This window comes from Pleurodeles waltl, chromosome 3_1 (genome assembly GCF_031143425.1).
Source record: "Pleurodeles waltl isolate 20211129_DDA chromosome 3_1, aPleWal1.hap1.20221129, whole genome shotgun sequence".
NCBI classification, from domain to species: domain Eukaryota; kingdom Metazoa; phylum Chordata; class Amphibia; order Caudata; family Salamandridae; genus Pleurodeles; species Pleurodeles waltl.
In genome coordinates, this window is record NC_090440.1 from 675,357,545 (window position 1) to 675,374,000 (window position 16,456).

Genomic DNA, 16,456 nt, shown 5'->3' on the forward strand with positions numbered 1-16,456 from the left:
ATTTAGCATTAATGAAATGTAAGTGTTGCAGGCGAAACGGGACCTTCACTCGATCGCCATCCATTCACTTCACTTCAGTTCCTCTAATGGAAATTTGGCAGATCCAGCCTTGCTGACTCCGGTACTGTTGACATTGTCTCAGTACCTTCCGACTCGAGCAAAATCTATTCCAGTACTATGTAAGGTGCAGGCTCAAGCGCCTGTGGCATATGGTCCAACACCAAGGATTCAGAGCCTAATCTTGCTTGGATATCTGTCAATAGTTTCATTTTTAATACTGCTAGGAAGAGTGGCTGAGACTGGGATTCAATATCAGAACAAAGGAAATACATAGTGTGTAGAAAATCTGCTTCTTCCTAAGAATTCACACATGGGTTTATTAATTGAACTGCAGTACTCCAGTAGGTTTCATGTCTTCACTAAATGGGAATTTCAAGAAGGTTATGTTCCATCTTCAGAGGAGTACAATTAATTTGCAAGGTTCATTCAGAAAGCTGTTAAGGCACCGTAAAAGATATATAACCTGTGGAATGACTCTCCATTGGACCCCAGTGTGGCAGTATGGCAAAAGCCCTGCTAAAATCAAGCAGTCCATACATATGCCATTAAAAACAATCTTGCCCACTCTGAGTGTAAATATCACTCCACAGAGTTTGGTGGTCAAAGCATACTCAGAAAGAAAGAAGTCTTCCCTTCTGTGAACTTGACAGGCAGCCAAAGAAGCTGGACATTCTGGAGCTTGCCTTGTGAGCTATGAGTACCTTCTGCATGCTATGCCGGTACACCCACACTATACAAGGGAAAAAGAACAGGTCACTTATCTGAACATGACATAGTAACTTGTGTCTAGTTTGGGAACAAACATTGCACTCCTTTGTGGATGTTGTACAAGTCCAAAAGGCACACTGTCTTCACTCTTCACATAGGAATGGCGAACATCCACTTGAAACAGGACCTCAGCAGGAAGGCAGGAACCGGAACAAGGAGATGAAAAGGGTTGTACCCAGGAACAGTGCTGACGGCAACAAAATGGCAGCACTTTATAGTAGTAGTTCCAACCTCATCACCAGGGAAAAAGGTGAATGGAAGCAGAATACTGATTAAAAACAGCATAGTTAATTAGGCAAGCGCAAATCATTGTAACTGCCATTCTCACAGAATCATGGATGCCGGGCCAACTGTCACATTGAGTGTTCTGACCCCCAACATTCTAGGCATGGCCAAGTAGGGAAAGAAAATATGGGGAAGGGAGTGAAAGGACAGAGAAAACTGCAGTAATAATAACATACAACAGCATGCCTCTGGATTTTCTGCCTGTTTCCGAGCAAGGAATGGACATGCCTTTCCACTGCCACAAATTGTTAAAGGAAAAGCGTATTACTTACCAAAAGGTTTAAATAAGGCAGAGCTATAGCACACTCAGGTGGACAATTTGCCTCTCCCTGTGAGGATGTTTCTTCAGCAATGAAAAAAGTGTAGAGCTCACAATGACCTCTTTCTTCAGACAAATCCTTTGACCGCAGCTGCAGCATATACCCCAATAAGTCTAGCCTGTTAGAGAGGTTCCAGCAGAGGACAACAGTAGCAGTACTAGCAACAAACCTATTTGTTTTCAACTGCTAAGACTACAAAACTAGTAAAGGCTATTGATCATACAGATCCATGACACTAAAGTGGAGAATACAATTTTTGTAAAAGTGGTGAGAGACTTCCTTGATCCAGTTGGTCCTTCCATTTTCATAACAAAATCCAGCTTTCCTTCCTACCCACCCAAATATCTTGATGAGCAAACATATTGATTTGCTACAAAAGGAAATACTAGAACTGGTACCCTACTGTAACTGTTTTACGGCAGATTTTACAGTTTTTTTGCTCAAGTAGAAAATCAAAATAGTAACTCTCTTGCAGATTTTTTAAGTCCTGGCTCTTTAACACGCCAAGATGAATATTTCTATATGCCTTAAGGCATTGTCAAAGGAAGTACCTGAAGTTCATCAGAGGAAGAAAGAGGAACACTTCCAATGTTGGAGGTTCATGTTATCAGTGATATAGTAGTAGTGCTGACTACCAGGCAGTCTCAGAGAGCAGTGAATCCACTTCATTTCCTACCATAACAATTTACTAAGGAAGCCTTATTCCCCCCTGGGTGGGACATCTTTAAACGATAAATGATCTTCTTTCTCGCCAAGGTTTCTCACTTAAGCTCATCCAGTGTCGTTATATATACCGACAGAAAGTGTAGTTCACTGAGAAAGAAATGGACATCTAGAAGCAGAAACCTTGTGCTGTCCATTATACCTACACACTTTTCTTCTCAACTGCCTTCTGCACTTTAAGGACCTAGACCAGTGCCACGAATGTAGGGGGGAGTGGATTGTGGTGCCAGTGGGGCTCTGAAAGCAGCACCCTGGCTGCCTGCCAACTGGATGCCTGGGGGAGGGATGCTGGGGGCAACAACAACCATGTATATGCCTGCATTTAAGTTGCAGGATCTAACCTCTCTTCTAGCCTGAAAATGTAAGTTACCCATAGGGTGGCAACACTTCTTTGGCCCTGTGTCTGTGCATCAGGGGATAATGTGTCAGACTCTACAGTCGCCCATCTCAGCACCCACCCAGCCAGCAGTCGATCATGGGCAGTTGTGCCACCTTCCATGACATGGAAATCAGTTGCTTAAATTGGGAAATGGTCAGGTCAACGACTTGAGAGAGTGTTCAGTTTGCTTTGTAACCCCCAGCAGACCAAATAAAGGATCAGGTGGCCATTGCACCTCAGTGACCTCCAATACGTGTTCCATGACTTGCACCCACACCCGGGCCAATGGGGAACAACCCCACACCATATGGAGAAAAGTTGCAACCTGATGCCCACAGCTGGGGCATAACAGAGTCACCCCTGGGATCATCTTATGTAGACGGTGCTGTGCAAGTTAAGTGTGGTGAAGGTAGTTGAATTGGGTGAATTTTAGTCAGGCATTGCGGGACACACGTTTAACCTGGTCAATCGCCATTTACCATTGCACAGTAGATAGATCTGCCCCCAGGCAGATTTCCCAGCGAGGGTTACTGCAGCACCGTATAGAGCACTGTAACCGCCCTACAGCCCAGCCCACGTGTCAGTAGACACTGCCATCCCTGGTGCAGACCCGGCCTCTTGACCTACTGACCAGGTATTCTGAATCTCCATGACGATGGCAGTGTACGCTAAGAATTGGCCAACTCCCAGGTCATTGACATCCTGCAGATCCTGAAAGAAGCGCAGATTGCGATTGCAGTAGAGGTCTCCCAAGTCTAATACCCCACCTTCTTCCAAGGCCAGAGTCCTGTGCTGCCAGTAATGCCCTCATTCTAGGCATACTCCAGAACAGCAACTGAGGGCCATGGGGCAGTGTACCTCACCGTGGCTGCATGTATTTATTCCAACAGCACATTCGCTACTCTACCCATTCCTCTAGGTGTCAGCAGCCACTCTAGTAAACTCAAATCACCAAGCTTCTCCCTAACCGATCTGCCCTCACTGGCTGTGTCATTCACCAGCCAGCGCATACGCAACTGCTGCTATGGTGCTGCAAAATAGAGCTTGAGAGCAAGTACCCCTAGAGGTGCTGGATTTTATATGTGTGTATGTATGTGTGTGTGTGTGTATATATATATATATATATATATATATATATATATATATATATATATATATATATATATATATATATATATATAGATATTTGCTTGCATGCTCCGCCTCAGACAGTGTCAGATATCAGTCTCCGTATGTCCCCATAGAAAGCTTTAGTAGGGATCATAGGTAACGCTGCGAAGAAAGGAAAGGAGGCACGGGAACACTATCATTTTTGCTTTTGCACTGTGGTACCTTATGTTTTAGTATCTATACTAGCACTAGGGGATACTGGAAATTCAAAACAAAACTCTTGGTGGCACTTCCTGCTGAATCTCCAGGAATTCAGGATCAGAAGATCGATTTTGGCTCTGCCAACACGTTGGTATGGCATCCTTACAGCATAAGGATGATAAAACTCCAGAAAAATTGACTGTCATGTTTCAGCACTATCAGGGTCACTATTCAGTGAGCAGGGCTTATGCCGGCTAGCCTCATTTTAGAATGTCCTTGCCTGCCAGAGAGAACGGTGTATCTAGAAAGAACACCTCCATGCCAATAGAAATATGTGAAAATAGGTCTGTACTCACGTCTACCTCTTTGAAATGAAACATCTCTAACTCCTTGGCTGCACACAAGCTGAAGATATGCTGCAATCGAAGTAAATGATTTTCCAAACTTCTACCAGAACACTACATCAATACTAGGCCAAACATGGTTGGAGGGTGGTCATATTCTGCTGTGAGCGCACTGCCTTAACTATATTCCTTACAACTAGGCTACTTGTTAGGATAGAAGGTGGCCCACGAATATGAGATAGGAGGAGACTAGCAAGAGGTAAATCTCCTAAAATGTAGGAAACCAGCACTGCATGCTTATGTACAACAACAGCTTTGAGAGTGTCCACCTTCATCAGTGGTGGAAAATTGGGGGGGGCACATGAGAAACGTGTGGCATATTGGGGACGGGGTAATGGCGTGTTAATGCTGTTTGGCCTTTCAAAGTTGTATTTATTTTTCAATATATAAGACGCTCTGTAATCTTCCCCTGCTGAAGAGTTCACCCAATAAGGTCAGAGAATGGGATTGTGGATGTGAAAATAAAGCAAAAAAGGAAATATTGAAAATGTCACTTACCCAGTGTACATCTGTTCGTGGCATCAGTCGCAGTAGATTCGCATGTTCTGCAATAGCTCGCCATCTGGTGTTGGGCCGGAGTGTTACAAGTTGTTTTTCTTCGAAGAAGTCTTTCGAGTCACGGGACCGAGTGACTCCTCCTTTTGTCTCCATTGCGCATGGGCGTCGACTCCATCTTCGATTGTTTTTCCCCGCAGAGGGTGAGGTAGGAGTTGAATTGTAGTAATAGTGCCCATGCAATGGAGTGACTAAGTATGCACCTATTTAAGGTTGAGATGATACATATATAAATAATTGAAGGTAACTTCCAAACTGCTACAGGCTCCCGGGGAGGCGGGTGGGCACATGCGAATCTACTGCGACTGATGCCACGAACAGATGTACACTGGGAAAGTGACATTTTCAGTTCGATGGCATCTGTCGCTGTAGATACGCATGTTCTGCATAGACTAGTAAGCAGTTATTTCCCCAAAAGCGGTGGATCAGCCTGTAGGAGTGGAAGTAGTCTGAAATAATGTCCTTAATACGGCTTGACCTACTGTGGCTTGTTGTGCGGATAACACGTCTACACAGTAGTGCTTGGTGAATGTGTGAGGCGTAGACCATGTGGCTTCCTTACATATTTCTTGCATTGGGATGTTTCCTAGAAAGGCCATGGTAGCACCTTTCTTTCTGGTTGAGTGTGCCCTTGGTGTAATGGGCAGCTGTCGTTTAGCTTTAAGGTAGCAGATTTGGATGCATTTAACTATCCATCTGGCTATACCTTGTTTTGAAATTGGGTTTCCTGCGTGAGGTTTTTGAAAGGCAATAAAGAGTTGTTTAGTCTTTCTGATGTTTTTTGTTCTGTCAATGTAATACATCAATGCTCTTTTGACATCTAATGTATGTAGTGCCCTTTCAGCTACGGTATCTGGCTGTGGAAAGAACACTGGAAGTTCCACTGTTTGATTTAGATGGAACGGTGAAATAACCTTTGGCAAAAATTTAGGATTGGTCCTTAGGACGACTTTATTTTTGTGTAGTTGTATAAAAGGTTCCTGTATTGTAAACGCCTGAATCTCGCTTACTCTTCTTAGGGAAGTAATGGCGATGAGAAATGCCACCTTCCAGGTTAGGAACTGTATTTCGCAGGAGTGCATGGGTTCAAAAGGTGGACCCATAAGTCTAGTTAGGACAACATTTAGGTTCCATGAAGGAACAGGTAGTGTTCTTGGTGGTATAATTCTCCTAAGGCCCTCCATGAATGCTTTAATGACTGGTATCTTATATAGGGAAGTTGAATAGGTAGTCTGCAGGTATGCAGATATTGCTGCAAGGTGAATCTTGATGGAAGAGAAAGCTAGGTTAGATTTTTGTAAGTGAAGCAAGTAACCCACTACATGTTCTGGAGTTGTGTGTAATGGTTGTATTTGATTAATATGGCAGTAGCAAACAAACCTCTTCCATTTACTTGCATAGCAGTGCCTGGTGGATGGCCTTCTGGCTTGTTTTATGACTTCCATACATTCTTGGGTAAGTTGTAAGTGCCCGAATTCTAGGATTTCAGGAGCCAGATTGCTAGATTCAGCGATGCTGGATCTGGGTGTCTGATCTTTTGGTTGTGCTGTGTCAACAGATCTGGCCTGTTGGGCAATTTGATGCAGGGTACCACTGATAGGTCTAGCAGCGTTGTGTACCAGGGTTGCCTTGCCCAAGTTGGTGCTATCAATATGAGTTTGAGTTTGCTTTGACTGAGTTTGTTTACCAGGTAAGGAAGGAGAGGGAGAGGAGGAAAAGCGTAAGCAAATATCCCTGACCAGTTCATCCATAGGGCATTGCCTTGGGATTGTTTGTGTGGGTATCTGGATGCGAAGTTTTGGCATTTTGCGTTCTCCCTTGTCGCAAACAAGTCTATCTGAGGTGTTCCCCAGAGTTTGAAATAAGTGTTCAGAATTTGGGGGTGAATTTCCCATTCGTGGACCTGTTGGTGATCTCGAGAGAGATTGTCTGCGAGTTGATTTTGGATCCCTGGTATAAACTGTGCAATTAGGCGAATTTGGTTGTGAATTGCCCAATGCCAAATTTTCTGTGCTAGCAGGCTTAACTGCGTGGAGTGCGTCCCTCCCTGCTTGTTTAGATAATACATTGTTGTCATGTTGTCTGTTTTGACGAGAATGTATTTGTGAACTATTATTGGTTGGAAAGCTTTTAGTGCTTGAAAAACTGCTAGAAGTTCTAGGTGATTGATATGCAGTTTTGTTTGATGTACGTTCCATTGTCCTTGTATGCTGTGTTGATCGAGGTGTGCTCCCCACCCTGTCATGGAAGCATCTGTTGTTATTACGTATTGTGGCACTGGGTCTTGGAAAGGCCGCCCCTTGTTTAAATTTATGTTGTTCCACCACAGAAGCGAGAGGTAAGTTTGGCGGTCTATTAACACCAGATCTAGAAGGTGACCCTGTGCTTGAGACCACTGTGATGCTAGGCATTGTTGTAAGGGCCTCATGTGCAGTCTTGCGTTTGGGACAATGGCTATGCATGATGACATCATGCCTAGGAGTTGTAATACCATCTTTGCCTGTATCTTTTGTGTTGGATACATGCGTTGTATGATGGTGTTGAAATTTAGAATTCTTTGTGGACTTGGAGTGGCTACTCCCTTTGATGTGTCTATTATGGCTCCTAGGTATTGTTGTACCTTGCGCGGCAGAATGTTGGATTTTGTAAAGTTGACGGTGAACCCGAGTTTGAAGAGGGTTTGTATGATCTGATTTGTGTGATTTGAGCACTGTATGAACGAATGGGCCTTGATTAGCCAGTCGTCCAAATATGGGAACACATGTATTTGCTGCCTTCTTATGTGTGCAGCGACTACCGCTAGACATTTGGTAAAGACTCTTGGTGCGGTTGTTAATCCGAAAGGCAGTACCTTGAATTGGTAATGTATTCCTTTGAATACAAACCTTAGGTATTTCCTGTGCGATGGGTGTATTGGTATATGGAAATAAGCATCCTTGAGGTCTAAAGTTGCCATGTAGTCGTGTAGTTTTAGCAATGGCAATACTTCTTGTAGTGTGACCATGTGGAAGTGGTCTGATTTGATGAAAGTGTTCACTACTCTGAGGTCTAGGATTGGTCTCAGCGTTTTGTCCTTCTTTGGTATCAGAAAGTACAGTGAGTAAACTCCTGTGTTTATTTGTGTGTTTGGCACTAATTCGATTGCATTCTTTTGCAATAGTGCCTGCACTTCTATCTCCAGGAGATTGGAATGGTGTGTTGTTAAATTTTGTGCTTTTGGTGGTATGTTTGGAGGGAATTGTAGAAATTCTATGCAATAACCATGTTGGATAATTGCTAGAACCCAAGTGTCTGTAGTAATTTCCTCCCATGCTTTGTAATAATGACCTATTCTTCCCCCCACTGGTGTTGTGTGGAGGGGGTGAGTGACATGTGAGTCATTGTTTAGTAGTAGGGGTTTTGGGGCTTTGAAATCTCCCTCTGTTTCTAGGGAATTGCCCTCCTCTATATTGTCCCCGAAAACCTCCTCTATACTGTCCCTGGTAACTGGACGGTGTTGCTTGTGAGGTGCTGGCTTGTGTGCTTTGACCCCGAAACCCCCCTCGAAAGGGCGTTTTACGGAATGTGCTGTAATTCCCTCTGCTCTGCGGGGAGTAGAGTGCGCCCATGGCTTTGGCAGTGTCCGTATCTTTTTTGAGTTTCTCAATCGCTGTGTCCACTTCTGGACCGAACAGTTCTTTTTCATTAAAAGGCATATTGAGAACTGCTTGTTGAATCTCTGGTTTAAATCCAGACGTTCGGAGCCATGCATGCCTTCTGATAGTTACATATGTATTAATTGTCCGTGCAGCTGTATCTGCAGCGTCCATGGAGGAACGTATCTGGTTGTTGGAGATGGTCTGTCCCTCCTCAACCACTTGTTTTGCCCTATTTTGGAAGTCCTTGGGCAGATGTTCAATGAGATGTTGCATCTCGTCCCAGTGGGCTCTGTCATAGCGCGCAAGTAGTGCCTGGGAGTTCGCGATGCGCCACTGGTTTGCAGCTTGTGCTGCGACTCTTTTACCAGCTGCATCGAACTTGCGGCTTTCTTTATCTGGGGGTGGTGCATCTCCAGATGTGTGAGAGTTGGCCCTTTTCCTAGCTGCTCCTACAACAACAGAGTCTGGTGGCAGCTGTGTAGTGATGAAAACCGGGTCCGTAGGAGGCGGCTTATACTTTTTTTCCACCCTTGGTGTGATTGCCCTACTTTTGACCGGCTCCTTAAATATGTCTTTTGCGTGCCGGAGCATACCAGGGAGCATAGGCAAGCTTTGGTATGAGCTGTGGGTGGAGGAGAGTGTGTTGAACAAGAAATCATCCTCGACCTGTTCTGAGTGGAGGCTTACGTTGTGAAATTGTGCTGCTCTAGCCACCACCTGAGAGTACGCGGTGCTGTCTTCTGGTGGAGATGGCTTTGTAGGGTATGCCTCCGGGCTGTTATCTGACACTGGGGCGTCGTATAGGTCCCATGCGTCCTGATCTTGGTCACCCTGGCTCATGGTGGTGTGAGCTGGGGAGTGTGATGGAGTTTGTGCTGGTGAAACGTTAATCACGGGCGGAGGAGAGGGTGGTGGTGTAACTCTTTTCACCACTTTTGGTTGTGGTGCTTGTTCCGTCTGGAACTCCAACCTTCTCTTTCTCCTAATGGGGGGAAGGGTGCTTATTTTTCCTGTCCCCTGCTGAATGAAGATACGCTTTTGCGTATGGTCCACATCAGTTGCTTGTAGCTCTTCCTCAAACCTATGCTTTTGCATTTGGGAGGTTAGCGAGTGCTCTTCTGTATAAGAGCCTGAAGCTGGGTCGCTTGCAGTTTGTTTCGGCATCGAAACTTTGTCTGCGTGTTTTTTCGGCTCCGAGGTGACTTTTTTCCTTTTCGGGGCCGAAACCTCTCGGCGTCGATCTGTTTCGGTGCCGCTGTCTCGGCGTCGAGCCGTGTCCACACCGGCATCTCGGTGTCGAGGCTTGTCTCCAGCACTTTCTCGGTCCCGAGAAGGCTGCGTGCCGGTGTCTCGACCGGAGTCGGACGATCTCGGCACTGTTTGGGCCTTTTTCGGTGCCGACGGTCGGTCACCGAATTTATGGGTCGAGCCATGGCCTGGTGGCAGTGGCGTCCCCTGGGCCTTGTAAATGTTTCTTTGTGTGGTTTTCGACGTCTTACTCACGGTTTGTGTGTCGTCGAATCCTTCGGAGTCTGAGTCTTGGATCGAGAAGGTACCTTCTTCTTCCTGTTCCTCGAACTCCCGTTGGGCTGTCGGTGCGGACGCCATTTGAAGTCTTCTGGCTCGACGGTCTCGGAGTGTTTTTCGGGACCGGAACGCACGACAGGCCTCGCAGGTGTCTTCGCTGTGCTCAGGTGACAGGCACAGGTTGCAGACCAAGTGTTGGTCTGTGTAGGGGTATTTATTGTGGCATTTGGGGCAGAAACGGAACGGGGTCCGTTCCATCGGCGTTCTTCAGCACGCGGTCGGGCCGACCAGGCCCCGACGGAGGATCGAAAAAACTACCCCGAAGGGCACCGGAGCTCTTCGATCTTCGATGCGGTGTGGAATCTAAGTACGCCGATCCCGAACGCAACAATACCGACGAAAATCTTCCGAAATTAGCTAATTTTCCGTTCCGAAACTCGGAGCGACAGGAACACGTCCGAACCCGATGGCGGAAAAAAAACAATCGAAGATGGAGTCGACGCCCATGCGCAATGGAGACAAAAGGAGGAGTCACTCGGTCCCGTGACTCGAAAGACTTCTTCGAAGAAAAACAACTTGTAACACTCCGGCCCAACACCAGATGGCGAGCTATTGCAGAACATGCGTATCTACAGCGACAGATGCCATCGAACACAGAGTTTAGGCTCTCCTCCCAGAGGTAGGCTTGGTAAATCTAAGCAGTCTGTCTTTGCATGTGCACGATTTTGCCTGATCTAATGAATGATTCTTCTTCATTGCAACTTATTAGGAAGTTAAGCAACAGCACAGCAGAGTATTCATCACTGCCCCCTGAGGCACTCTTCGCCAATAGCTTGGGTTTGTTGATTGGGGTCTTCGGACTACTGGTGCTGTGGATGCTCTCTCGACCGTCCTGGCAACGTCCTGATCGGCGTGTCTCTGAAGCAAGACAGGTAAGGGGACATTTCTTATCTAAAAGTGTAGACATCTGTGATGGGTATCTACACCATGTTCCTATCAAAATATTCCTTCAAGTTCTGTGGGACCACAGAACCCTTAAAAGCAGTACTTCTAAACAAAGCTATGTTGAACCACCACTTCAAAGGGTTTTGTAAATTTTGTGTAGTTTTCAATTTTGTCTTCCTGGTTGCCTTAGTCCTTAGGAAGTCTAGCAAGCGGGTGTAGGTAGCAGTTCCCTGTTGAGTTGTATTGTTTTCTCTGTCTGAATTTGATCAGTTAGGCATAGTACCCCCATTCAAAGAGAGGCATAAACCTTTCCTCTATGGAATGATCTTTTTTTGTTTCTATATCCTAGATAGCTCTTGAAAAATTATCTTTTTGAAATGACTTTCCATGAATTTTCCAATTTCACAGAAAGACCCAGCACTTTTTTGCTCTCTGCCAGTGCTGTTTGAAATTATTTGGGATGTGCAGAGTGAGCAGGGAGTTGGTGAGTGCTGGGCCCGGTGCGGATTTTAGTCCTCCTAATAGGGTTGTTAGTCCATATGCTCGACTGGCTCCTGTTGCCTCGCTCTGCTCCTGCTTGCCTCAAGTTGGTAGGGGCATTGCTTTTAACCAGTAGTGGAGAGCTAGATCGGTGGTGTGGGTTATCGCCCACGATTATGATAATTCCTGACCTGTAAGTGCAGCCTCTTCTCAGCCATAGTTTTGTCATTTACTCCATCTTCCTCACTAATAGCTCAGAATATGTTGCTTTACCAGCAAGATCAGTGGGTGTATTAGGTTCACTTACGTCTGTGATAACTAAGCTACCTGCCATTTACATACCAGTCACCCTTTACAGTCCCACTATAGATATTATATACATTTACAGATTATAGTTCGATTTTGCAGCTCCTGAACAAAACCTCATCGTTGCCTACTATCACAGCATGAGCCACTGTCGTCTCATGCTCCGTGTCTTTTAAGTGGCAATAAACTGTAGTCTCGGTCTCCATCTCAAGACCAGTGCTAGCAATGTGGTCAATCCGCATACTGAGTGCAGATCATCCTGCAGTTTTGAAGTGTCACTGTCCCTCTCTCTTTGCTGATTAATCTTCATGCTTTCTGCTATCCGCTTCCCAATCCTAGGGGAATGATGTGAGTTTGCATGTGTCTGCAAGTTGATGTGCTCCATTTAGAAAGATACTCCTTTCGTCGAGATAGCTATTGGGCTGCCTCCCTTCTTTCCTGTGCTGAAACCACGGAGGGAAGATACACTGTTGTTAATCTGGGTGTTGAGTGAATTGAGTGAAGCACAGTCTCAAGGAGCTCAGGTGACACCCAATAGCTGTAGAGTGGCGTCTTGTAACTTAGGTAGCTATTTAAAAGCCAAGATCTGTTAGTAGCCCTATTCGTCAGTTAATTCCATGAGGGAGCGTCAGGGCGAAACTGTGCAACTCAGCCCCACGAGGGGCACTTGAGGAACCCCCCCTTACAACTAGCCACTAGCTGCCATCTGCCCCCACCCCACCAAACGTTCTGCCACCAAGAAAAAGGACTGGCTTTATGATTGGTGTTTGAAGCAGCAAAGCCTGGTGCATACTCAAAAGGTACGCTTCTCTTAGGATCTGGACAGCCCGGATGCATAGGTAAATAACCCACAGAATGTCTGTGAAATGCTGAGCACCTGAAGGCTCTGGAGAGTCAGGCTGCAGAGAACAAGGATACTGTCACTCACATCCACGAAACTGTAGATGAGCAAACAATGTGACTGCAATGAGGGACACAATCCTGGATCTGGAAAACCAAAAGTGTAGGAACTATGTCCAGAGAGTGTTTGGGGCTGCTGAAGGCTGTGAGAGGAAAGATCCGTGGGCATTCACTGATGACTTATTAAAAAAAGACCTTTCCAGATTCATCTGATTGTGTGCTAAATTTGGCAACTCCAAACACGGATTTCCTTTCCTGCAAAACCCCGCATGAAGGAAGCATTCTCCCTACCCTCACCCTATCCTGATCCACATATGCAACTTTTTTCTACGACAGGAGATTTTCTTCAGGGCTAACCCAGCTACCTGGTCAAATTCAGCAATACTACCTTCTCTGTGAAGTCCGATTACTGCCACTGTAGCTTGGAGTGAAGATGGAAACTTTGCAAGTGCATAACTCCTATGAAAGAGCTTGGAGCACATGCTTTTCTGCAAGACTCCGCAAGGCTATTGGTGAATAGACAAGACAAAACATAATTCTGTAATAGGAACATGATACAAAGGAATTACTATCTATATGGGACTTATGCTCACAATCGCTGTGGGGTACCTACTTACCTTCGTTCTTACCCTCTTGTAATCCAAGTGTAACTACTGTAGGCTGCGTTATAGGTTGTAATACAGTAAAGAGTAAGGAAGCATGGAAAATAGCTATTAAAATTGTATACCTTGTTATATATATATATATATATATATATATATATATATATATATATATATATATAATAATGGTGTATCTTGCCAGGGCAGTAAAGAGGTACTCCTGATCTCCTGATACTGTCACACATCAATAGCAAAGTGGTGGCTCCTTTGCTCTCGGGGGTGGGGGATGCCGTACATCGAGAAGGCATAGGATTATACCAAAAAAAAATGGATGGAATGTCTGATATGTCGCTCTACAAGTAATATGTAGGTATGTGGGTACATGACGGACACGGGGCATGGGTGTAAAGCTCAAAACCCTAACTATAATGTTAGCAGACTTAATATCTATCAGAAACTTAGATAAGTTTTAGGATGGAATCTCTGTGTAAAATGCTGAGTAAACATGTATGCTAGAAGCACACAATGTATATAGAAACCGGAATATGCTCTGACAAATGGGATATGAGCTACTAGCATGTACATATCAACAGGTATCTATCAAAGGGTAGCCATTCTTCTTAAAATACGAAGCACCATACAGCTTCGTAAGCAGCTAACTAACTGACTAAGAAGGGCAATTGGTTACTGTCCAACTTAAGATCGGGTCAGGACTGTTCAGTATATAGCTGCTAATAAGTGGGCACAATGAGAAGAAATAAGTGTAGGACTGGAACAACTGGGTACACTTGAAATACAGCATGCTACCTCTGTGCACACTAATAACAACATTATTAAGGAAATATTCAGATCAGATATAGCATTCAGACACAGAGTCAATTGTAATATTAGGGAATAAGCGGCTGCAGCATATTTGGTCAGGTAATGGAAGATTGTGGAATATGGGGAATCCCTTAAGTGAATCCTTGCCTAAAATCTAAAATAACACAACAGCACTACAACTGTCAAAGAAATCAAGGATCCAGCGGGTCATAACCTCAGAAACGCACCTGTTCTACCCCGGGTCCATGCGACCCCCGCACCAACAGACGCCGCTACTCGGCCAGCGAACTCATCACCCTCAACCCTCGTCCCCTCCACAACTTGCTTCCAGGCGACACCGAAGAACACCAAAGGACTCTTCTCCTGCAGCGCCGGCAACTTCACCTGCTACATAACAAGGAAACCTGCAACAACCAGCACAAACCACCTCCACTGCATACTCCTGAACACACGCTCCGCACGAAAGCACGCCATCGAGCTCTGGGACCTGCTCGACACCACCGCCCCAGACGTAGCCTTCCTGACCGAAACCTGGTGGAACGACTCCTCAGCACCTGACATCGCCATAGCCATCCCGGACGGCTACAAGATCACCAGAAGAGATCGCCCCAACGGAATTGGAGGAGGTATAGCCATCGCCCACAAATCCACCCTCAAAATCCACACCCACACGGACAACACCCTCAAGACCGGCGAACACCTGCACTTCCGGATCCACACTGACCCCAACACCACCCTCAGGGGAACGCTCCTCTACCGTCCCCCAGGACCTCGAGCACCCTTCAGCGACTCTATCGCCGACCTCACGAGCACCCACGCCCTCGCCTCTACAGACTATATCCTCCTTGGAGACCTCAATTTCCACCTGGAGAACAACAACGACGCTAACACCACATCTCTGATCGACAACCTCTCCAACCTCGGCCTCAGACAACTGATCAACACACCCACCCACATCGCCGGCCACACGCTCGATCCAATCTTCTTCGCAAGCAACCACGTCACCTTCAGCCACACCACCGAACTCCACTGGACCGACCACCACTGCGTCCACTTCACATTCAAGAAGCACACCAAACACCACCGCACCCAACTACCACCTCACCGCCGCTGGAGCAAAGTCACCGAAGACCAACTGACCAGCACCCTCGCCCAGAACCCGCCTACCGACCCCACAGACCCAGACACCGCCGCCATCAACCTACGACGCTGGATCAACGACTGCGCCAACACCCTCGCACCTCTCAAAAAGCCCACCGACAACCAAGGAAAGAAAAAAGCCGCCTGGTTCACGGACAAACTCATCACCTCCAAACGCATCTGCCAGAAACTAAAGAAGAAATGGCTCCTCGAGCACACACCAGACAGCCCACAAGGAAGCCAACCGCAAGCACCACCAGCTAATCCGACTCGCCAAACGCTCCCACTTCACAGAACGCCTGAACAACAACGCACACGACAGCAAAGAACTCTTCTGCATCGTAAAAGAGCTATCCAACCCCAGCGCCAACGCCAACGACATCCCACCCTCCCAAGAACTCTGCGACGCCCTGTCCACCTTCTTCTATCAGAAGATCGGCGACATCCACGACAGCCTCAACACCACGCCTCCGCCAGACCCCACCTCCGACAGCTCCACCTACACCAACCGCCTGACCGCCTGGACCCACGTAGACGACTCGGAAACCTGCAAGATCATGAGCTCCATCCACTCAGGATCCCCCTCAGACCCATGCCCCCACCACGTCTACAACCAAGCCGACTCTACCATCGCCCCCCAACTTCGAAAGATCATCAACTTATCCTTCGAAACCGCAACCTTCCCGGAAAGCTGGAAGCACGCCGAAATCCACGCCCTCCTCAAGAAACCCAAGGCAGACCCCAACGACCTCAAAAACTTCCGCCCGATCTCCCTCCTCCCCTTCCCGGCGAAGGTCATTGAGAAGATCGTCAACGCTCAGCTCACCCACCACCTCGAGGACTACTCCATCCTGGACCCCTCCCAGTCTGGTTTCAGACGCAACCACAGCACCGAAACTGCCCTCCTCGCCGCCACAGACTACATCAGACAGCACATGGACAATGGCGAAACATCAGCCCTCATCCTCCTGGACCTCTCCGCAGCCTTCGACACGGTCTGCCACCACACCCTACTAACACGCCTCCACGAAGCCGGAATACAAGAAAAAGCCCTCAACTGGATCTCCTCCTTCCTCTCCGGCAGAACCCAGAGAGTCCGACTCCCTCCCTTCCGCTCCGAAGCCACCAACATCATCTGCGGCGTACCCCAAGGCTCCTCCCTAAGCCCGACGCTGTTCAACGTCTACATGGCCCCCCTCGCACAACTGGCCCGTCAGCACAACCTCAACATTCTCTCCTACGCCGACGACACCCAGCTCATCCTCTCCCTCACCAAAGACCCACACACCGC

The 16,456-nt window shown here is 46.8% G+C and overlaps 1 protein-coding gene across 4 annotated transcripts in view; it reads left to right on the top strand.

The window, feature by feature from the left end:
* The window catches only part of CYB561A3 (cytochrome b561 family member A3), a 129,405-nt gene that overhangs the window by 98,651 nt on the left and 14,298 nt on the right, over window positions 1–16,456 (top strand). For all 4 annotated transcript variants that reach the window (XM_069223269.1, XM_069223270.1, XM_069223268.1 and 1 more), the window contains exon 5: window positions 10,740–10,902. In XM_069223269.1, the coding sequence (XP_069079370.1) occupies window positions 10,740–10,902 (163 nt within the window). The remainder of the gene's footprint in view (window positions 1–10,739; window positions 10,903–16,456) is intronic.